This window comes from Tachypleus tridentatus, chromosome 6 (genome assembly GCF_004210375.1).
Source record: "Tachypleus tridentatus isolate NWPU-2018 chromosome 6, ASM421037v1, whole genome shotgun sequence".
NCBI classification, from domain to species: Eukaryota; Metazoa; Arthropoda; class Merostomata; order Xiphosura; family Limulidae; genus Tachypleus; species Tachypleus tridentatus.
In genome coordinates this window covers 48,752,818-48,777,489 of record NC_134830.1, presented here as the reverse complement: position 1 = coordinate 48,777,489, position 24,672 = coordinate 48,752,818, and the positions used below count along the sequence as shown (strand labels likewise).

The window sequence follows — 24,672 nt, the reverse complement described above, 5'->3', positions numbered from 1 at the left end:
TGAATACAGGTAACAATAGCACACAATGGATTTAATGTGTTATATTTTAAATTTCGCGCAATATTACACGAGGGCTATCTGCTCTAACCTTCCCTAATTAAACAGTATAAGACTAGAGGGAAGGTCACCACCCTCTACCGACTCTAGGGCTACTCTTTTACCAAAGAATAGTGAGATTGACTATTACTTTATAACGCTTCTACAGCTTAAAGGGTCAGTATGTTTGCTGGGACGGAGTTTTGAACTCACGATCCTCAGATTGTAAGTGAAATGCTCTGACCGTCTGGCCATGCTAGGCCCACACAGTAGATACGGCAGCTAAGAATCAAATGAAAATTTTGAAATGTGCATAGCACCAGAAACAGTGTAATAAGTCTGCTGTTTACATTAGAGTCAAAGTTTGAAATGTTTGGAAACCAAAAACATCAGTTTTTTTTTTCAACAGTAGAGGAGAATCGTTTCATTGTGGATATACAGTGAACTAAGGATGAAGGAACAGTGTTAGTGATGTAAACAAAACAGATGGCACCCGACCGATGACATGTACAGGCAAATTCTAATCCATCATCCCATTCTTTGTGGAATACGACTGGTAAGGATGTAGATTCAGCGAGCCAATGATCCTAGAAATACATAAATATAGTGAAATTATACTTGGAGAGTGAATAGAGTGTGAATTCAGTTAAACAATAATCTTAAACATTCAACAATATCGTGAAAACATAACTTAACATAAAGTTACCATTATTCTTTGTTGGTTACACCTTTATGTGTGTGATTCCTTGTTGGTTACACCTGTATATGAATCATTCTTTATTTGTCACACATGTATGTGTATCATTATTTATTGGTTACACCTGTATGTGTGTCATTCCTTGTTGGTTACACCTGTATGTGTGTCATTCTTTGTTAGTTACACCTGTATATGAATCATTCCTTGTTGGTTACATCTGTATGTGTATCATTCCTTGTTGGCTACACCTCTATGTGTATCATTCCTTGCTGGTTACATTTGTATATATATCATTCCCTGTTGGCTACACCTGTATATGAATCATTCTTTATTTGTCACACATGTATGTGTATCATTATTTATTGGTTACACCTGTATGTGTGTCATTCCTTTTTGGTTACACCTGTATAAATATCATTCCCTGTTGGTTACACCTCCATATGAATCATTCCTTGTTTGTCACACCTGTATGCGTATCATTATTTATTAGTTACACTTGTAAGTGTATCATTCCTTGTTGGTTACACCTGTATATGAATCATTCTTTGCTGGTTATATCTGTATATATATCATTCCCTGTTGGTTACACCTGTATATGAATCATTCCTTATTTATCACACATGTATGTGTATCATTATTTATTGGTTACACCTGATTGTGTCTCATTCCTTGTTGGTTACACCTATATATATATATCATTCCATGTTGGTTACACCTCCATATGAATCATTCTTTGTTTGTCACACCTGTATGCGTATCATTATTTATTAGTTACACCTGTAAGTGTATCATTCCTTATTGGTTACACCTGTATATGAATCATTCCTTGTTGGTTACATCTGTATGTGTATCATTCCTTGTTGGTTACACCTCTGTGTGTATCATTCCTTGTTGGTTACACCTCTGAGTGTATTATTCCTTGTTGGCAACTCCTGTGGGCGTCGATCCCCTAGGTTTTATCGTATGTATTTTGTGTATGGTGTATTTTCTGATTCAAGTAATTGAAATCATTATTCAAACAAACAAACTATATTAAAGTCGCCACTAGAAGTGACACACGCCCACACTAAAAGATAGATAACAATTAGTTCCCACAAAAGAGAATACAGTATATTGGTTAATAACCATATGCTATTTCTTACGCATGAAGTAAGAGACCGCACCAGCGAACCTTATGACGTGATATAACAATCTCTGCTGCTGACTAGAAGAAAATTACCGCCCTGGTGGTATACGTATGGTATACTATTAACCAAATAGAGAGACTGACAGTCACACTTATAACATCCCATAGCTGAAAGCCTACAACCTGTTTTGCAATATATTACGGTTCGAGCTTTGGACCTATCAATTAGCAGGATGTAATACAAACTATCAAACGATAAAAAGAAACATAATAATTCTCTTAGAGCTTCTTTAAAACTTGTTTTTTTGTTTGATGTGTTTAAAAACTTGGTCTTAGTTTAATGTACTTGAAATTTGTATAAGTTTGATGTGTTTAAATCTTTGTATTAGTTTGATGTGTTTAAAAGTTGGTCTTAATTTGATGTATTTAAAACTTAGTCTAAGTTTATTGTGTTTAAGAATTGGTCTTAGTTTGATGTATTTAAAACTCTGCCTTAGTTTGATGTATTTAAAACTTTGCCTTAGTTTGATGTATTTAAAACTTGATCTTAGTTTCATGTACTTAAAACTTGATTTTACTTTAATGTATTTAAGAACTAGTCTTAGTTTGATGTATTTAAAACTTGGTCTTAGTTTAATGTATTTAAAACTCTGCCTTAGTTTATGTATTTAAAACTTTGTATTAGTTTGATGTATTTAAATATTTGTCTTAGTTTGATGTATTTAAAACTTTGTTTTAGTTTAATGTATTTAAGAATTGATATTAATTTTATGTATTTAAAACTTTATCTTAGTTTAATGTATTTAAGAATTGGTCTTAGTTTGATGTATTTAAAATTCTGTCTTAGTTTGATGTATTCAAAACTTTGTCTTAGTTTAATACATTTAAAACTAATTATTAGTATGATGTATTTAAATCTTTGTCTTACTTTTTTGTATTTAAGAATTGGTCTTAGTTTGATGTATTTAAAACTTGGTCTTAGTTTAATGTATTTTAAATTTGGTCTTAGTTTGATTATTTAAAAGTTGTTCTTAGTTTGATGTATTTAAGAATTGGTTTTAGTTTGATGTATTTAAAACTTGGTCTTAGTTTAATGTATTTAAGAATTGGTGTTACTTTGATGTATTTAAAACTTGGTCTCAAATTAATGTATTTAAAACTTTGTCTCAGCTTATTGTATATGAAACTTAGTTTCAGTTTGACGTATTTACAACCTGGTCTCAAAGTGACGTATTTGGAATAGTTTTTATTATATACTTTACTTATTGCCATTATCAACTAAAATATAACACCATTAGTGTGATCTTACGTGTTTCATATACATGACACTTAACTATCACGTGTTTCATATACATAACACTTGACTATCACGTGTTTCATATTCATGACACTTGACTATCACGTGTTTCACCATATTCATGACACTTAACCATAGTGTGTTTCAACATATTCGTGACACTAGATCATCACGTGTATCGCATCACTATTACTTATATATTGAAATGTATAATTTTTGGTCTCTTACATAGCATTTACATTGTGCTAATACGCGCACTTGACATGTGAGCATTACTAGAAAGCGTACGTCATGTGCATCACTTTTACTAGTGAAGCAGTTTGAGGATACATAGTATAGTTCGATATTGTCAGTGAAGGTGCAGTCAAGTGCTTTTTCGTAGGTACCATCGAAAAAGAAAGAAAAAAATAAGACATTGTTCAGTCATACGATATCACTCGTCTGATTTAATTTATTGGGTGTAATATTTTTGGAACCTCATTAGTTTTCTTCGGAATCCAGCGGACAACAAAACAAACATAATATCTTAAGTTTTCAAGTGTGCCACTAGACATTTAGGGCTACAAACGTTATTCTTACGAAAACAGTTTATTGGTTTATATCATTTGCGCAAATTTAAACAAAGAGGCTATGTGTTGAATGATGCTTGTAACTTGTTTTCTCTTATCTGATGGAATATTGGGATTTGGCCGTCACTAACTCTTACAGTTCCCTCTCTGCCATAAGTTTGGGAACGATGTTTACAGAAGTACCAGAAGTTCAAAACTGACAAAATAAACACAGGTTGTAAAACATTCTAATTAATAAAATCGTTACTTCCTGAAGAGTCACTTAGAATCGTTTGGATAACTTCAGTAAACAAACCCTTTATTGACAAGATACTCAGAAGTCAATATATAAACCCTTTATTTGTAAGATAAACAGAAAATATGTGGTTTCGCATTTACGATGAAGTTTAAGTAATAAATATAAAAAAAGACAATCCCAAGTTTTAATTTTTTTTTAAATATACATCTTAAAGTCGATTATTTTATCATACTGAGCTTAGCTCATAAATTAATAATACTATGTGGTAACAGAAAACATGGTAATAGTAAATATGGTACTACAATGCTAAATGGTAATGGTAAATACGTTACTACAATACTATATGATAACAGTAAATACTATATTACAGTGCTACGTAGTAACAGTAAATATGGTACTACAATACTACATGGTAACAATATGACACTATAATACTACATGGTAATAGTAAATACGACACTACAATACTACATAGCAATGGTAGACATGGTGCTACAATACTACATGGTAATAGTAAATACGACACTACAATACTACATAGCAACGGTAGACATGGTGCTACAATACTACATGGTAATAGTAAATACGGCACTACAATACTACATAGCAAAAGTAAATATGGTACTGCAAAACTATATAGTAATAGTAAATACAATGCTATACTACTATGTGGTAACAGCAATCATGGTACTACAATACTACATGACAACAGTAAACATGATGCTACAATACTATGGTAACTGTTAATATGGTACTACAATACTATATGGCAACAATAAATATAATACTACAATACTACATGGTAACAGCAAATATAGTACTACAAAACGATATGATAATGTGTGTATTGAGTGTTTTTTTATAACAAAGTCACATCGGGCTATCTGCTGAGCCCACCAAGGGGAATCGAACCCCTGATTTTAGCGTTGTAAGTTCATGAACTTACCGCTGTACTAGCGGAGGCTATATATGGTAATAATAAATATAGTACTACAATAATATGTGGCTACAGTAAATTTGGCATTACAATATTACATGGTAAGAGTAAACATGGTATTACAATGCTACATGGTAACAGTAAACATGGTGCCGCAATACCACAAGGTAAAAGCAAATATGGTACTACAATACTTCATGGTTACAGTAAATATGGAACTACAATACTTCATGGTTACAGTAAATATGGTACTACAATACTTCATGATTACAGTAAATATGGTACTACAATACTTCATGGTTACAGTAAATATGGTACTACAATACTTCATGGTTACAGTAAATATGGAACTGCAATACTATATAGTAACAGGAAGAGGTAGCTTTATTTAGAAAACATAAATAAAAAACGTGGCCTACAGCTCGACGGCGTGTGTTTTTAAAATATATGTATCGTGTGTCGCTGTGTTAGAATTTGTTTGTTTTTGCTTAAAATAACTGCGGCATGAAAAATGGTAATTTATATAACATAACTGTAGTTTGTTGGTATTTTATCATGTTAATCCTGTTTATTCCTATATGAAGCAATTAATGAAGATGGACAGATGTTGTCCCTCTTTCATCACGTTCCTGTGTTACCAGTGGAAGATGGACGAGTCATGTTTTAGGTGAGACGGAACGACAGCCCGTCAAACAAGCGCATTCGTCATAATCAGAGACAAGAGCTAGCCGGGGTTTAGGTTCTTAACGTTACACATATCCGATCAATAATCTTCACTCCACACCGATCTCACAGCTATCAGGTTAACCATGGCATCGGGGTGACGAAACATTTGTTGCTCATTCGTTCTGCGTCCAGATGGCGCTTGTCTCGAAGTTGCCCAGCATAGATTTACTACGGTTGTTTCAGAGCTGAAACAAAGGTGGTGACACGAAGGAAGCCGGAGCCTTAAACCAACTTTCTCTCCTTCCACTAGAACCAAATACATCTTTGAAATTAGTAAGTTTTATTTTATTTTTTACTATTTCAGGTGTTTAAGGTTTATTACACATGTTTATTTCTATAAAACGTTTAAACATATCTTTTGCTAGTCACGTTAGTCTATAATTACCAGCTAATCAGTTTTACGCATGTTCATGTTAAACCAGCTCTCTTACCGTTGTAACATAAACAGTTTGTGTAAGAATATTGTATTCGGGGCGGAGATAAGTGAAGTGATACAAAAACAAAACAGATACATCCAAGTAAAGTCATTAACTCTAAGTTTTCAAAATCCTTATTTTATATCTCCTTCATATTTCACCTCCATGAACTTTAGAGAATATCATTTTCATTTTATTTATTCATTTACTTTATAAAAAGTTGTGACAATGGCTTATTGCAATTTTTCTGAAGTGAAAATCAAAATAGGAGGTACTACTGAATAAGATAATCCTTCAGGAGGTACTATTGAACAAGATAATCCTTCAAAAGGTACTATTGAACAAGATAATTCTTCAAAAGGTACTAGTGAACAAGATAATTAATCCTTCAGAAGGTACTAGTAAACAAGATAATTCTTCAAAAGGTACAACTGAGCAAGATAATTCTTAAGAAGGTAGTACTGAACAAGATAATCCTTCAAAAGGTACTATTGAACAAGATAATCCTTCAGGAGGTACTAGTAAACAAGATAATTTTGAAAAAGTGCTACTGAACAAGATAATCCTTGAGGAGGTACTACTGTATGTTTTACTGATCCTTGTAGTTACCAGCTAGAAACCCTAAAACAAAATATCTTTATCACACCAGAAACTACTATTAAAAGTGTTGAAAACAGAGATAACTCAAACACATTGTTAAATCTAATGCAGGTATTCAAAACAGAGTTCATTTGAAACACATTGGACAAAGTATCTAATAGTAACACATTCGCTGAATTAAAGACACAACACTGTTGACAGTCAATTGTATTGCTAAATAATAAGACAGCATATAAATACATTATTACAGATATATAATAAAACAAATGTATAAATACATCAAGATTCAAAACTGCGTCTTTACTGACACTTCAACGGACGTCAATTCTGTAATACTGTTTTGAGACTTGGAGAAAGCCCTTGTGGCGGGAGGTGTTTGACTGGTTGTATTCCCTTTGGCTAATGGATAACAGCCATGTTTGAAATCGAAAGGTCTTTGATCGGATTAACTAGCTTTTGCTGTTAAAAATACCAATTCATACCAATTTCTATTTAAAATATATATATATATACATATGTAATTTTCTCTTTTTACACAGTTTCTATCAACTATATATATCCGAGCATATTGTTATTTCCATCTGTATAAAATAGACTAATTTACATTTTTACACCCCCTTTTTAACTTCGTCTCCAGTTAATTAAAACTACATCCGTTTTCAGTTTTAGTGATGTTACAACATCATAAAGTATTGTTAACACCACATTGCGTCATCATAACATATTTTTAACATTATGTTAGAGCATCATAACGTATTGCCAGCATTATATTGCACAATAGACTATATTTGTAAAGGTATACTTTGGTCTCCTATTTGTAAGAATTTGTGTTATATTTTAGAGACATAGTGTTGTCTTTTATTTGTAACTGTTAGTATTATATTTTACAGATTTATTGTTGGCTTCTATTTGTAACCGTTTGATTTATATTTTAGAGATATATTGTTGTCTTCTATTTGTAACCGTTTGATTTATATTTTAGAGATATATTGTTGTCTTCTATTTGTAACAGTTTGTGTTATATTTTAGAGATATATTGTTGTCTTCTATTTGTAACAGTTTGTGTTATATTTTAGAGATGCATTGTTGTCTTCTATTTGTAACAGTTTGTGTTATATTTTAGAGATGCATTGTTGTCTTCTATTTGTAACAGTTTGTGTTATATTTTAGAAAAACAGTGTTGGCTTCTATTTGTAACAGTTTGTGTTATATTTTAGAGATATATTGTTGTTTTCTATTTGTAACAGTTTGTGTTATATTTTAGAGATATATTGTTGTCTTCTATTTGTAATAGTTTGTATATAGTGTTGTTTTCTATTTATAACAGTTTGTGTTATATTTTAGAAAAATAGTGTTGTCTTCTATTTATAACAGTTTGTGTTATATTTTGGAGATATAGTGTTGTCTTCTATTTGTAATAGTTTGTGTTATATTTTAGAGATATATTGTTGTCTTCTATTTGTAATAGTTTGTGTTATATTTTAGAGATATAGTGTTGTCTTCTATTTATAACGGTTTGTGTTATATTTTGGAGATATAGTGTTGTCTTCTATTTGTAATAGTTTGTGTTATATTTTAGTTTGTGTTATATTTATAACGGTTTGTGTTATATTTTAGAAAAATAGTGTTGGCTTCTATTTGTAACAGTTTGTGTTATATTTTGGAGATATAGTGTTGTCTTCTATTTGTAATAGTTTGTGTTATATTTTAGAGATATAGTGTTGTCTTCTATTTATAACAGTTTGTGTTATATTTTAGAGATATATTGTTGTCTTCTATTTGTAACAGTTTGTGTTATATTTTGGAGATATAGTGTTGTCTTCTATTTGTAACAGTTTGTGTTATATTTTAGAGATATATTGTTGTCTTCTATTTATAACAGTTTGTGTTATATTTTGGAGATATAGTGTTGTCTTCTATTTATAACGGTTTGTGTTAAATTTTAGAAAAATAGTGTTGTCTTCTATTTGTAACAGTTTGTGTTATATTTTAGAAAAATAGTGTTGGCTTCTATTTGTAACAGTCTGCGTTATATTTTAGAGATATATTATTGTCTTCTATTTGTAACAGTTTGTGTTATATTTTGGAGATATAGTGTTGTCTTCTATTTGTAATTGTTTGTGTTATATTTTAGAGATATATTGTTGTCTTCTATTTATACCAGTTTGTGTTATATTTTAGAGATATATTGTTGTCTTCTATTTATAACAGTTTGTGTTATATTTTGGAGATATAGTGTTGTCTTCTATTTGTAATAGTTTGTGTTATATTTTAGAGATATATTGTTGTCTTCTATTTGTAATAGTTTGTGTTATATTTTAGAGATATAGTGTTGTCTTCTATTTATAACGGTTTGTGTTATATTTTAGAAAAATAGTGATGGCTTCTATTTGTAACAGTCCGCGTTATATTTTAGAAAAATAGTGTTGGCTTTTATTTGTAACAGTTTGTGTTATATTTTAGAAAAATAGTGTTGGCTTTTATTTATAACAGTTTGTTTATAGTTTAAAGATATGATGTTGTCTTCTATTTGTAACAGTTTATGTATAGTTTAAAGATATGATGTTGTCTTCTATTTGTAACAGTTTGTGTATAGTTTAAAGATATGATGTTGTCTTCTATTTGTAACAGTTTGTGTATAGTTTAAAGATATGATGTTGTCTTCTATTTGTAACAGTTTGTGTTATAGTTTAGAGCAGGGGTCACCAAATGTTTTTCACAGGGGGCCAGATTACTTGTGGAATGAGAAGCGCGGGCCGCATGATCATTATGTTCAATACTCATAAGCTAGAACGAAAGCTCTCTGTAAAAGACTTAACACTAAGTTTAGGATGCCACATTAGCCATGTGGAAGTAGCATGTAATACACACGTATAATAAAAAATAAACAGAAATACAACCAACATTTTTATTCACCAAAAGGTTATCAAAGAAGGTGACATTAGCAAAAACAATTGTCACATCGCACATAGTGAGTACATATCTGAATTTCACTGAGCCGCACAAAAGTTAGTGAGATTTATGAAATTGGTATTTGGCTTTCAAAATATCTTCAATGTTTGGTTTTGAATTGCTGCATCCAATCATTAGAATTGCTTTCAAATGTTCATCAGTCAACCTTGATTTGAAAATGCTTGTTGACAGACATAACTTGTTCCGAACACTGATGCCTTACCAGATGCGAACTGCTTCAGCTTTGGAAAATCATCTTCAAGTATGCAGCTGTAAAATTCAATGAGTTTACCCTCTCTGTGTTTTGCTTTCAACAAGTCATTTCCTTGCAAATCGATGACCTCCAGTTTAAGTTCCACTGGCACGTCATCAATGACACAATCAAAAGGATTCTGAAAAAGGAGAATGTCACTTTCGATTCTGTCGAGATCCGAAAATCTCTTTGAAAATGCTTATTTAAATCACCAATAATCTTTTTCTTAAACTCTAGGTTGACATCTGTGATTCAAGCATGAAACTCATTGAAACACTGAAAATGAGAGAGGTTTCCTCCTTCCAAATGTGCTTCAAACAATGACAGCTTTCTCCAAAATCCTTTAATGATTCTATAGAGATCACAGACAAGGTTATTCTTCCCCCTGAAGTTTCAAGTTCAATTCATTCATGTGGGATGTGATGTCAACCAAAAATGACAACTTTGACAACCAGGTTGGATCCGACAGAAGTGAATTGGCTTTATATTTTTCGATAAGAAATATAACTATTGCCCTTTTTAGCTTATAAAAACGAGACAAGACTTTATCGCAGCTGAGCCATCTCACCGCCATGTGATAAAGCAAGTCACAGAAATCCGAGTCAATTTCTTCAAGAAACGCCTTGAACTGGCAATGATTAAGTGCATGACCCCGAATGAAGTTCACTGCAGAAATGACTGGTTTCAGTACGCAAGAAATATCTAAGTTTTTTCCACAGAGTGCTTGCTGATGTATGATGCAGTGTATGAACAGAGCGCTTGGGAGTTTAAGATCTTCCAACTGTTTCCTGATCAGCCCCACCAGACCCTTCTTTACTCCAGCCATGTTTTTTCCTCCATCAACTGTTACACCTCTAAGCTGATTCCACTGAAGGTTATAGTCTTGCAAAGTTTTATGCACTTCCATGAAAATGTTGTGACGTGCTAGAGAAATCAGTAGACTCATCCAGTGCCAGAGAATACCATAGGAAGTTTCTAGCTTTTTGGCGTGTCTGTAATGCGATGTTCTCTCCAAGTTCTTCTGCTCTCTGTACAACTGAAGTTGCCGAAAGGCTGATACTTTCAAAGAAATTGGCTTTTTCAGGACACAGCTCATTTGGTGCTTCCATCACACACTCTTTGGTGAAGTTGCCGTCAGTAATAGGTTTTCCTTTCTCTGCCATCCTATGCACAATTTTGTAACTTGTACGAGTGACAGATTCATTTTCAGCAAACGTTTTCGTGAAGAGATTCTTTTGAGATTCAAAAATACGTTTCATAGATTCAAATTACTCAGGACGGAACTTTCCTGAAAAATTCAAATATGTTGATAGATGTTTTGTTTCATAGTGCCGCCGAAGATTGTACTCTTTCTAAACGGCAACACTTTCGGTTCATATCACACAAGTAACTTTCTGGTTTTTTGTTTCCACAAAGAAGTACTTTTCTCCCCATTCTTCATTGAAGCACGACACTCAGAGTCCACTTTTCTTCTTTTAAAAGCAGCCATAACGATGGGTGAAAAAAAAAACAGGATCTGAAAATGAAAAACACAGATCGCTGTGAGAAAAGTATTGTACTGGTCCAAGAACGCACAAACAAAATATATTGAAACGTACGTCTGCCACAACACTTACCTAAGAACGAGTTACGAAAAGCGCATAACCCGACTACTAAGAGAAATGAGCTTGCTGAAACTGTAACCCGAGGCCGCTGAATTTACAAGACGAGTCGATAGGACGAGGGTTAAGTCTGTACTTGTTTTCGAAATCCTAATGCTTTCATAGCTACGTGCCTCGATATGAATAAACGGGCAGCAAGGACGAAAGAAGAATTTTCCTATTGGTTAAAAATGCGCGTGACAGCCTTCTTTTTTTTTTATTATAACGGCTTGTGTTTGCCAGCTTAAAGCGACCATCGGTGTGATTTATTTTGTTATGACAGTCGGACATTTGATGAAATGTCACTTTTTATTTCCAAGCGGCTAGCTGCTGGCAGGCCGGACAAAAATGACCTCGAGGGCCGTAGTTTGATGATCCCTGGTTTAGAGATATAGTGTTGTCTTTTATTTGTAACAGATTGTGTTATATTTTACAGATACTGTGTTGTCTTTTATTTGCAACAGTTTGTGTTATATTTTAATGATGTAGTGGTCTTATATTTGTTGATTTTCTGTTAAATTCTACTATTTTCTTTCCTATTTCATGGCTATTTTCAAGTTTACTGCACGTAGCCACGCGGTTTCACTCGTTCATTAAAACGTGTAAGAACACCATTTGTTAAGCCATGTCTTCTAGAAATCGGTAAGCTTAGGTTCTGCCAGTGCTTAGGTAAGTTCCGTCCCTCTAAAACACGTAAGTGTAAGCCGTAACTGATTGAAATCAGTTGCTGTTGTTTGATACTTTGGATCTGTTGAAACTGTTCGAAGTCACTTATCAATACTGAAAGTGTGCTGTTTTTTTTTATGTCTCGATATTCATCTATCTCTCTATTTTCTTACGTCTATCCATCAATTTATCCTTCCATTACGTTAGTTTAACCGTCTACTTTCCAAACGGAGTAAAGTTTATTCTCGTTCGCAGTGTTAAGCCAAGTCCTAAGAGATATTTAAGCGTCAAAATATATTATTGACAAACATTCAGTTAAAAAGAGCTATGGGTATATAAAAAGGTTGTCGATGTGGATTCATCGAAATAAAAAGGATTATTGGGAGAAAACAGAATTGTGAACTTAAACTAAACAAAAAGCTACAAATAAAACTGACGGGAAAAATTCAATAAACATCTTATATCTTACTCTCGATGGTTCGTGTTTGATTAATTAGCTTTATTAATGATAACAGAGAACACAAACTAGAAACTCGTAGCAAACCACATGTTACAAGTTGCAGTGGTTTAGCAGTTTGTATCACCACGTTACTTTCATATTATTAAGCTTTTACACATACGACAAAACTTAGATAGTAAAAACCTAGTCACTTCAGATCAATGTAGAACAGTTTTACAGCCATGGATTTAAGTGTCAAGAACTATGAAGGTTTATTTTCCTAAAATTGTGATATGTTAACGTTCCTCGAAATGCAATCAATCGACCAGTGTAAAGCATTCCCTTCAGACACTAGTGACAAGACGAACTTTGAGACACTCCATGATCCAGTCTAATTGGTTCCCTTCAGAAAGTAAAGACAAGACGATCTTTGAGACACTCCATGACCTAGTCTAATTGGTTAATTTGGGACGCTGATGATAAAATGACCAATGATACAATCCCTCACAGGTATAGTGGGTTCACTTGAGACACTAATGATAAGACAATCTTTGATACACTCTATGACCCAGTCTAATGAGTTTACTTCAGATACTGATAACATGACGACCTGCGATACAATCCATGATTCATTGTAATGGGTTCACTTAAGATGCTAATGACAAGACGATATGTAATACAGTGATTCATTTAATGATCCAGTCTAATGGGTTCACTTGAGACAATATTGAAAAGACAATCTGTGATATAATCAATACCCAACTCAATCTAATCAGTTCGCTTGAAACACTAATAACAAGACAACACGAAATACAAATCGTGATTCAGTGTAACTGGTTCACTTGAGACACTGATGATAAAACTTTATTTGGTACACTACATGATACAGTCTAACTGGTTCACTTAAGGCTCTAATGGCAATACAACCTGTGACACAGTCTCTGACTCACTCTATTGGATTTTAGTTAAGACACTAATATAAACTACAGTTGAGTCAAAGTTCATGTCAAACGTATAGTCTTTAACAAAAGCACTGAAGGTTGAAATATACATTTCTGGTCATGGTTACCACCCGCCCTCTGAAAAACATTTGTAACGAAATCATTTGTTTCTCTACTTTCTTTGACAAGTTCATTTCCACTATTTTCAACATTCCTGCATTTTTTTTTTGTTTATTATATGTATTTATTTGTTTAAGGATTTCCTGCAAAGTTACCTAAGGGGTATCTGTAGCTATTTTTCAACTGTAGCATACGGAGGTCCAGCATTAGAGAGTTGGTAATAAGGAACCAGATAACAACAGTATCGATGATAATTATACGACAACATACAATCCATAACTATGAGTAGCATTTCTAGTCCTTGGCGTGCTCGGTCTGTAATGTTGAGGACTTATCGTATGTGTCATGTTGCTATAAAAATGTTCTCCACACCAAGGGAACATTGGTATTATACAAGAATGACGGTCACATCCTATTATTCAACCAGTTATGACTAGCCTAAGGTGTGCATTATTGATTGGCTGCCGTCTCTCTAAACAAGCCAAAACAAACAAACTAATCTCCGTTCTTTCGTAATGTATGACTTGTTGCACATCTTGAGTATGGTACCTATAAGTTAGTCGGTCATATTTTTAGTACATCCATGAATATAACCCGTTGCTTTCTTCTAAAATCAGTGATTATGGAGGAACAGGTGTGTTTATAGCTAACCCTTGATTTATGTCACACGTTATCACTAAGTTACATGTCTCATAACTTTCGATAATCTAAATTTGAAATACTTCTATTTTGACCAAACATAACGAACATTTTCACAGATAAGCTTATTTATTTCTGTCCGTTAAAAGTAACTGCGAACTATTGTTTAAGTTACATGTTATAAACACTAATATGTAGTGTTACCTGAGAAGGATTCTTGTTGTTAATACTCAAATGTAGTGTTGACTGACAATAATTCTTTATGGTGACACTCACATCTAGTGTTGACTGAGAATGATTCTTATTTTTAACACTCACATCTTGTGTTGACTGAGAATAATTCTTATTGTTAACATTCACATCTAGTGTTAACTAAGAATGATTCTTATTTTTAACACTCATATGTAGTGTTGACTGAGAATGATTATCGTTTTCAACACTAGATTTACAATTGCGAGAAAATCTGACAGTTAGAGTGAAAACTCGACTTTGTCAATGAACATAGCTGAAACACTGTATCTTTGCGTTTTTTTTTAATGTTCATATTTCCAAGTAGACAGATTATTCTCAGCATACAACGCTCATGGCTGTTTTAATTAGTAGAAGTTACATATTTATAAGCAAGTGCTTCAATCTCCTCGTTTTTCTGTATTTAATTTATTTTTAAATCGATCCGTTGAAACCTGTTTTAATCTTCATGTATGTAAAAAAAACAAAAAACATTCTCTCTTTCATGCTCACTGACGCGTACAACTCCGTATTAAAAGAAACTTATTACACGAGTGTAATGGTGCAGTGGCTCGTTCGTAGCGGTAATGAGCGTTTCGATGCATGAAAAGTTAAGTTTACCTACAAAGTTGAATCCATTGGATATCAGGTTTATAGGTCTTAGAGAAGATGAAACAAGTGTTTTAATTTGTCTTCTTATCTGTGCGTATTAATCAAATTCGAACACAAGTTATACAGAATTGAGAGATAACAAACATACATTACTAATTTTCCCTACGAAAGCACTTTTTTTTGATGTCTAACAATACACCTAGAAGACGACTGTGGCTGATTGAATTTACCAGAAAATCTAATAAACTGTCGAAAAGAAGACAGGAGTTTAACATCTACAGTCTAAAAAACAACATCTCTTCCATTCACAGAAGAAAAAAAACTTTTACTGCGTATTTTTGTTAATCAAGTACGAAAACACCGTGTAACAGGCTAAATATTGAAAAGTCAAATCAAATCACTGTGTACCTACTAAATAACTAAATGAGCCATTTCAACATGAAGGAGGTTAAATATCAGAGAGCTGAGACCAACTAGTTGTTATCATGTGATCAATGAACGAACCTCGTGATTAAACAAAAAATATAATTCCTAAACCGTAACATCATTATTGGTTTATTTAATGGTTCGTGTTTGTTGATGCTCTTTAGAAGTGACAGCAAACTTTCAATATTCGTTCAGGTAGAAGTAGTCAAAGAGTTGGCAGTGGGCGCTCTTGATTGTCTTTCCCCTTGTACATTGGTTCAAAATAAACTGAAGCCTAACTAGAAAAACAAAGCGAAACGAAAAAACTAATTTCATTGGTTCGTCATCTGTGACTTGTTGCACATCTCGTGTATGGTACATGTAAGCCTGTGGGCCACAGTTTTAACAGATCCATGAATGCAACCCGTTATTTTCTTCTGATATCAGGGATTATGGAGGAATAGATGTATGCACAGCTAACTTGATGGGGTAGCGGTAAGTCTATGAACTTACAATGCCAACTCCGAGGTTCGATTACCTGCAATAGACGCAGTAGCTAGCCTAAAATGGCTTTGTTCTAAAGCAAACAAATCTTTATCCATATCACATACGAAGTTCTCCTATTGATTGAAAACTCCACTGATTCAGATAAGCATCTACTCAAACGCAGCATATTTGGTTTCCCTGTTCATACATATTTTCTGTTCCAGAAGGAGGATCGAGCTCGGTGACGTCATAGACGTGGCAGCTGTTTAACCCAGTGCAGTAATTTGCACATCGGTGTAATATATATTGAATAAATAATTACGAACGAGAAAAGTTTTTTTTTTTACGTTTTAAGGATGTTTTATCACACCTGTCTCTCTCTGGGTCAGCGGTAAGTCTTCAACTTTACAATGTTAAAATTATGGTCTCTTATTTACCTCTGCTGACACAGCGAACAGTCCGTTGTGGTTTTCCAATAAAAAACACACACACATACACACATTTATTACACTATTCTCCACGAAAAAACCTAATAGAAATGTATTCAGTCACGTTACCTCGATACACGTGACGTAATTTGTAAATTTTTGAATAAATTTGTTTATTTGTGATTAAGCACATAGCAACACAATATTCTGTCTACCACGGGTATCAAAACCTGGTTTATAGTATTGTAAGTCCGCAGACTTACCACTGCACCACTAGTAGGGGGGGGGGGAATAAGTAATGTCAATTGGAGCTGTAAGAAAATAAAACACTCAACTTAACTGATTCTCAACATAGATATTTATGTTTAAAATGGACGGAAAAAAGTTGTATGTCAGAAACAATTACGTTACCATGTTAAATTATAGTTGTATGTCGGAAACAATTACGTTACCATACTAAATTATAGTTGTATGTCGGATATAATTGCGTTACCATGTTAAATTATAGTTGGATGTCGGAAAAAAATTACCTTACCCTGTTAAGTTATAGTTGTATGTCGGGAACAATTACGTTACCATACTAAATTATAGTTGTATGTCGGAAATAATTGCGTTACCATGTTAAATTATAGTTGTATGTCGGAAAAAAAATTACCTTACCCTGTTAAATTATAGTTGTATATCGGGAACAATTACCTTAACATGTTAAATTATCCGACCAGTCTTAGCTTTTGGTCCAGGTTTTCCTTTGATGTTTCCTGGGACGGATGACGGACTTCTTCAGTTTCAGGTCCGTTGTTTGGATATTTTAATTACGGTTCGTAGCTTTACGTTTGACGTTATCTAATGGTAAATACAGTTCGTGGTTTGTTTTAAATCAAAGACCAATAATTTCCTAACTATAAATACAAATCTGTCGCTACGGCCTGATTAAAATACACTGCTATGTTCTAACTTTAGCTATATTACTTCATTATCAACATATGTCAGTAGTAGTTCATGTGTTTATATAATCTAACTTTAGTTAGTTAAATTAAAGAATATATTTAAACTACTTACTCTTCGTTTGTCAGGGTCACGCGACACATTTGAGCTTCGATTTCTCAATTACGAAGTTTCGAACTTGAGTGATAGGTTTGTTTCTAGAATTTCCAACGAATTAGAAACACAAACTCATTACAGCTGTTTGATTATAACTTGTATAGAAAGCCGGATAAATTATATTAGTTATATTCTAATGAATTATATATCTTTTTCTCGATGGATTTTAAAAACGAAGTAAATTATTTTTTCGAGATCCAAACTGTCGAGAAAATTATAAGTTTTAGCTTGTACAAACATCACGTGCGGTTTGTTCGAAACACTTAATAAACTACTTCTGTGAGGTATTACTTTTGACAAACTACAAACAATAAAACTATCACAGCAAAAAAAAGTAAATGTGAAAAGGTTAAAGTGGAACTGTCAAGATCCGTAATTAAAAAAAGTGAAAGAAAATACACGTTCAAAGGTCAAAATTTATATTCAATTGGTAAATAATAGCGATTATGCAAATGGAATACGAAACAGTAAAATGAACAGAAACATTTTTTCTGTTACTATAGTAACGACCTTTTATTCATATTAATTCTTAATACTTAGAAAATTCAAAGACAAATCTTCAGTAAAAACAAGTTATTCTGTCTTCGCAGATTGGTCAGATGTTTGGGCACTCTACTCGTAATCTGAGGGTCGCGGGTTTTAATACCCGTCTTCACTCAACGTGCTCGCCCTTTCAGCTGTTGGAGCGTTTTAATGTTACGGTCAATCCCATTGTTTATTGGTAAAATAATAGCTCAAGAGTTTTCCATGATTCTTAAAGTGTTTGATTTTCTCCTTAATACGTTAAATATCTCCTCACCAATAAATTACATGATTTCTATAGTGTTTCTTGTTTTTCTTAATATGTTAAATATGTCCTCATCAATAATTTACATGATTTATATAGTGTTTGCTGTTTTCCTTAGTATGTTAAATATGTCCTCACCAATAATTTACATGACGTCTACAGTGTTTGTTGTTTTTCTTAATATGTCCTCGCCAATAACACAATGTAACGAAAATTTTGTTCCTGGATAATGTGTGTTATTTCTTAATTGCTTATGTTGCAAAAGTACAGAAAATGGCCATTATTCCCTTCAAACTTTGCTTTTGTGACCTGGATAATGAAATTTAGAAATTAACCTATTTTCTATGTTAAAATGGGGAAATTTGCACATTTTCATTTAGATAAAAGTCTGAATAAAACATGAATCAAGATTTACATGTATTTATACTAAAGCTATACAAAAATGAACAAAAATGTTTAGAAGTGAGTAGTTTTTCGAGACTTGCGACTGTAATGTAAATCACTTTCACGTATCAGCCCCCAAATAGTCTCACATCATGTTTTCGTTAAACGCTTCTTGGTAGCTGCGTTTAAAGTTCAATTTATCTTTGTGAAAGCGTTTACCTTACTCCTCTGAGTATGCTCCTATGTTCTCCTTGAATTTATCAAGATGAGCGTCAAGGATATGGACTTTCAGGGACATCCTGCAGCCCATTTTGCCGTAGTTCTTCACCAGAGCCTCAACCAGTTCCACATAAATTTTGGCCTTGTGATCGTCCAAGAAGTCCCGAACCACTGCGACAAAGCTGCCCCAAGCTTTTTTTTCTCCCTTCCTACTGAGCTTCTTGGGGAATTCTGTGCACTTAAAGATCTTCTTTATTTGTGGTCCAACGAAGACACTAACTTTGACCTCAGACAGCTTAGGGAAGAAGTCTCAAAGGTACTTGAAGGCTGCAGACTCCTTATCAAGAGCTGTGACAGGTTGTTTCATAAGACCCAATTTTATGTGCAATGGTGGGAATAACATTATTTGGAGGTCCACTAGTGGCTTACACTTGACATTGTGCCTCCCCACAGAGAACTCGGTCCGTTGTGGCCAGTGTTTCCTGTTGTAGTGCGCTGCAGTGTCCCTGCTGTCCCAAAGGCAAAAATAACAGGGAAACATGGTAAGGTCTTTTTGGAGACCCATCAGGAATGCCACCATTTTGAAGTCTCTAATAATCTCTCAGCCGTACTCATCATACTTCAAGGCTTCTAGCAAGGTCTTGACACTGTTGTATTCCTCTTTGATGTGCACAAGCCAGGGGAAGAGACGGATAGTTATTCCCGTTATGGAGCAGCAGAGCTTTGAGGCTTCTGGATGCTTCGGAAGAATGCTTGTAGTTTCTTGGTGCCATCTCTGATAAAATAAGACAGGTCTATGTGTTTACTTAAGCAGCTAGAACTAAACTGAAGTGGTAAATGGTGAGCCCCTGTGTATATATTACATTGGAAAGTTCTAGAAAATTCTAAAGGGTTCTTGAAAATTCTCGTAAGTTATACAACATTCCGGAAAATTATTGTAAGTTCTACAACATTCTAGAAATTTCTTGAAAATTCTTGTGAGTTCGGAAAAATTTTCTATCAACTACTCAGCACTGAATCTACCTGGAATGTTCTGGAAAATGGGTAAATTTGAAAATTTCATTACCCACGTCACAAAAGCAAAGTTTGAAGAGAAAAATAGGTCTTTTCCATTTACTTTAGGCATAAGCAATTGGGAAATAACACTTTCTGCCCAGGAACAAGAAAAAGTAAACATTTTGTTGCATAGTGTAATTTACATCATTTCTATAGTGTTTGTTGTTTTTTTAATATGTTAAATATGTCCTCACCAATAATTTACATTTTGTCTATAGTGTTTCTTGTTCTCCTTAATATGCTAAATATGTCCTCACCAATAACTTACATGATGTCTATAGTGTTTGTTGTTTACCTTAATATGTTAGATATATCCTCACCAATAATATACATGATTTCTAAAGTGTTTGTTGTTTCAAAACCTAATACGTTAAATATTTTATCACTAATATATTGTGTAAAACTGATTCCAGTTAATCCCTGTGTGAGAAAGTCAATTTATCTATTAGTTATTACCGATTTCTTCACTATACCAGATTTACAATCACTGACACTTCTTACAAGTTAACAATCGTCATGAGGTTTTTCGCCTGAAGAATAGCACAAAAAACTTAGACTGACGTCACCCATTCAACAACTCCAATCTAAATCACCCATTCAACAAATCACACTGACGTCTCCCATTAAACCACTTTACTCTGACGTCACCCATTTATTAACTTCACTCTAATGTTAGTTATTCACTAATCTTAATAGTTTAAACTAACAGGTGCAGTTCAAGCGGATTGTATGGGTTAAGTAGATAAGTCATCTGGTGACCTCAGTATGATCAACCTCTTTTAATTTGCCTCCCCCCATTGGCTCAGCGGTATGTCTGCGGACTTAAACGCTAAAAACCGGGTTTCGATATCCGTGGTGGGCAGAGCACAGATAGCTCATTGTGTAGCTTTGTGCTTAATTCAAAACAACAACAACAACTTTTAATTTGTTTAAGAAAATATAATCTAATACAATAAAATTTTGCGAACAACTTTTAAATAAAGAACTCGTACTGTTTAATTTCAAAATATTAAAATTTTCAAACTTCGTATATGTATATACATATATTAAAGCCCATGTATTTAAAAATCGATTTTATTTTCTAATTTCAAGTTACTTTCATTTTGATCAACGTTTATGATCACTTTGGTGGAATTAAACACTAGTTCGATAAGCTTCTTCCATTCTTAACTTCTGCTAGTAAGAATTTGATTAATAATCTTTTACGTTCAATATTTCTTTTCTAAATTCATGTTCATCATTTCTTTCTATTTGCAGAATGAATTGTCGAACAATTATGACGTCGAAACCGAGAGCTCTCGTCTCTTCTAATTTTAGAACTAAGCGAAGCAGTCAGTAAAACATCTGGTGCACTAAAGACTTATTTTTCTTAGAGTCTTGAAAGAAATACAAAATGGCGCTACGAATTATATTCCTGTAGTCACACTCACTGTATAGAATCATCAACATCTGGTTGAACCTATGCTCCCTAAGTAATGAATTTTCGATTCTCTAATATCCGTTCTGTGGGGACTCAGAAACTAAAAACAGGTATTATAGGTTATGTTTAATACCTAATTAAAGTTAATAGTGGCACCACAACATGTCTGATGCCCAGAGTTGTCCTGATGAGACGCCTCTAGCGTTCAGTGTCGAAATTCCTGTTTTGTCTTTGAGTAAACATTCAAAAACAATGAACAGAGAATTAGGGAATCGGAAAGAAAAGGAAGACAAAAATAAAAGTCTTAAGAAAGAAACATCACCTAGGAAAGTTTACCGCCATCTTGAAAGAAGAGAAACTTCGCATATATTACAGATGGGTCTAGATGTCAGCACATCGTCTTCTTCCACGTCTAAGAAAACTAATTCCGAGGATATCACTCAGACAAAGTCAAAGGTTCCGAAAGCTGGTTGGAAAACATCTACGTTTTTTAGTAGAACTCTGTCTTCAGGAGAACTTTTAAAAAATCTTAAGAAGTTATCCGTTGGAAATGAAACTGAAAACAAATCAACCGAAGCAAAAATGTTGAAGAGCAAGCGAAGCCTATTTCAGAAAAGGGCCAGTAGTGAGGAAAGGCCAAACAATCCTGAAAAGGAAGAATATGAAGAGGGTGGAAAACTTCAACCCCACAATAGCACATCACAGAAATCTTCCCCTTGTAAGACATTCGTCGAACAAGAAGGGATCGTGTGCAAAAGAGAAGACTTATTGTCCATCATTAAACCTAAATCTGGTGACGGTTTGGTGGCAGAAGGAACTTCCTTACAACCTACATGGTCAGTTGATTCTTCAACTACTGAGAAATCTGATCTTCTCCAACTCACTCCTATCACTTTACAGAAACGACGGTTGAACTCAAGAAAGATGGCGAATAAACAAAGTCCCAGTAACGACATTACGACAGAGGAAACTATCGAAAATGTGGACTTAGACAAAGCCATTGAAGAAACGAAACACGAACAGTCGCCAGGTAATGAGGAAGTGGTTATCCAAATACACAAAGAAGAAATACAACCAGAACATGAACATGCAACAGTATCGTGGGATGACGGGAATGTTCTTAATGCCATCTTGCTTGGAGATGCGATTGAGGCGTTTTTAAAGGGCTCAATGTGCGGTGGAAGTGGTTCTGAAAAACGAGTTTCCTTTAAAAAGTCGTAAAATTTAAAACGTTAAGTTAATCAATATCTTTCAACTATAACTAGTAATTATGTGTCACTTGTTAATGGTGTGAATGCTTCACAGTTGTTGTTGGTCGTAGTTGATACCAGATCTGAGTTATTGTGTAGACATGTACTGATTCTTGATGACAAGAAACCCACTTGAAATAAAAATGTATCTCAGAAAGGCTGGTATGGGTATTAACACTTTTATTGATAAGGCAAGAACAGCGTTTCGACCTTCCTAGGTCATCTTCAGGTCAAGAAAGTCGAAACGTTGTTCTCTCCTTATCAATAAAAGTCTTAATACCCATACTACCCGTTCTGAAATACGTGTAGTGGTTGTCTAACATAACTGTAAAAGTCAACAAATTTGTTAAACGTCAAATAAAGTAATATCCATCAACCGTAAGCAAAAATAACATGTCGAAAATTATCTGAAATGTGAAGATGATTTTTTGACTAAATCTCATGTGTTATTTAATGTTTTATTTCTCTGTTTTTAATTAATGCAGCTAATTATATGCACACCCATTCCAGTAACAAACGTTGTTAGCTATGATACGTGACGTTATAAGATGTTGAACTACTTACTCTATGTTATCTGCAGTATAACAAACGTAAACGGGAACAATAGAGAATTTATAGTACCGTTAAGTAGCTTAGGCTACCTACCCCCCCCCCCCCCTTCAGACTAACCACGTGGAGTCAAACCCTACCAGGAGTGTTATTTCGTAAACAAAGATAAAGTGGGTGCATCGAATCAAACACCTTAACCGATGTAATACTATAGATAAATAGAAATTGTTTTTTAGCGTAAAACTTTTTGATTAATTTCTATTTTCGTTTCTTAGTTTTTTAAGAGTAAAAAACATTTTATTGTGAAGAGGATACGTGATATACTTACCATATATTAGAATATTCAACTTATACTGTCTTATTAATCACAAATAAAAATGTCTATGATAAAGTTTCTTCTTACAGTATTTTTTATAGAAATACAAAAGTGTGTTATATGAAGTTCCTTATAAATCATTTAAAATTAGAAGATATAAGAGAAAAATATTTTTGTTTGAAAAATTTTATATAAAAATGTGATGATACACAATACATTCGTTGTTGTTTTTATTTAGAAACGTGATAGTAATGTATAATGTCAAACGCCTGAATTAACTTATAAGATGGGTGAATCTAGACTGGGTTTATTTAAATTTGTGCCCCTCCCACCCCAACTCAATTTTAGCCCAGGAAAGTAGTTATTTAACACTCAGGGAAAGAATATGAAACCATTTTATCTTACACATTATCATTTCCTGATACAAATTCTTGTCAGCTCCGTAAAAGGTTTATCCAAGCATGATCAGATGGCTATGGGTCGTAGGTTCAAATCCACTCACACTAAATATGCTCGACCTTTCAGTTATGGAGACATAATAAGGTAACAGTCAGACCCACTGTTCGTTGGTAAAAGATTAGCTTAAGAGTTGGCTGTCAGTGGTGATCATTAACTGCCTTCCCTCTAGTCTTTCGCTGGTAAATTAGTGACGGCTAGCAAGTGTAGCTATCTTTGCAAATGAAACCAATTATTAAAAAGTTGCAAAGTGCTTGTGTTGGTGCTGGTTTTATTTCTATTGGTTGACTGCTTTGGTTTCAAGTTGCAACGTGTGTTCTTGGTGTTTTATGCTCTTACAATGTTTTTAATATTGATTAATTTCGTTTCAAATAATTGTTATGTCCCTGGAATAAAACTCACCGTGATAACGTGGTGAACATTTCAAAGCTCTTACAATTATCAGTGGAACTACCTTATTTCGTATCAAAGTGGTTTATAGAAAGAAAGTCATTATTGTGAGATGTATTTATACAGTCTAAATAAATGTCACTAGCACACTATTGTCAGATGTATTTATACAGTTTAAATAAATATCACTAGTACACTATTGTCAGATGTATTTATACAGTTTAAATAAATATCACTAGTACACTGTTGTCAGATGTATTTATACAATAAAATAAATGTCACTAGTTCACTAT

At 33.5% G+C, this 24,672-nt stretch overlaps 1 protein-coding gene across 1 annotated transcript; it reads left to right on the top strand.

The window, feature by feature from the left end:
* The first annotated feature begins 5,760 nt into the window (after positions 1-5,760).
* LOC143252439 (uncharacterized) lies at positions 5,761-22,780 on the top strand. Its single transcript, XM_076504541.1, has 2 exons — positions 5,761-5,899; positions 21,256-22,780. The coding sequence occupies exon 2, from the start codon at positions 21,581-21,583 to the stop codon at positions 22,637-22,639; it is 1,059 nt and encodes a 352-aa protein (XP_076360656.1). The 5' UTR covers positions 5,761-5,899; positions 21,256-21,580; the 3' UTR covers positions 22,640-22,780.
* The last annotated feature ends 1,892 nt before the right edge of the window (positions 22,781-24,672 follow it).

What these genes read in the sequence shown, in the direction of transcription:
- LOC143252439 (XM_076504541.1), top strand. Translation starts at nt 21,581, where the DNA reads ATGTCTGATGCCCAGAGTTGTCCTGATGAGACGCCTCTAGCGTTCAGT.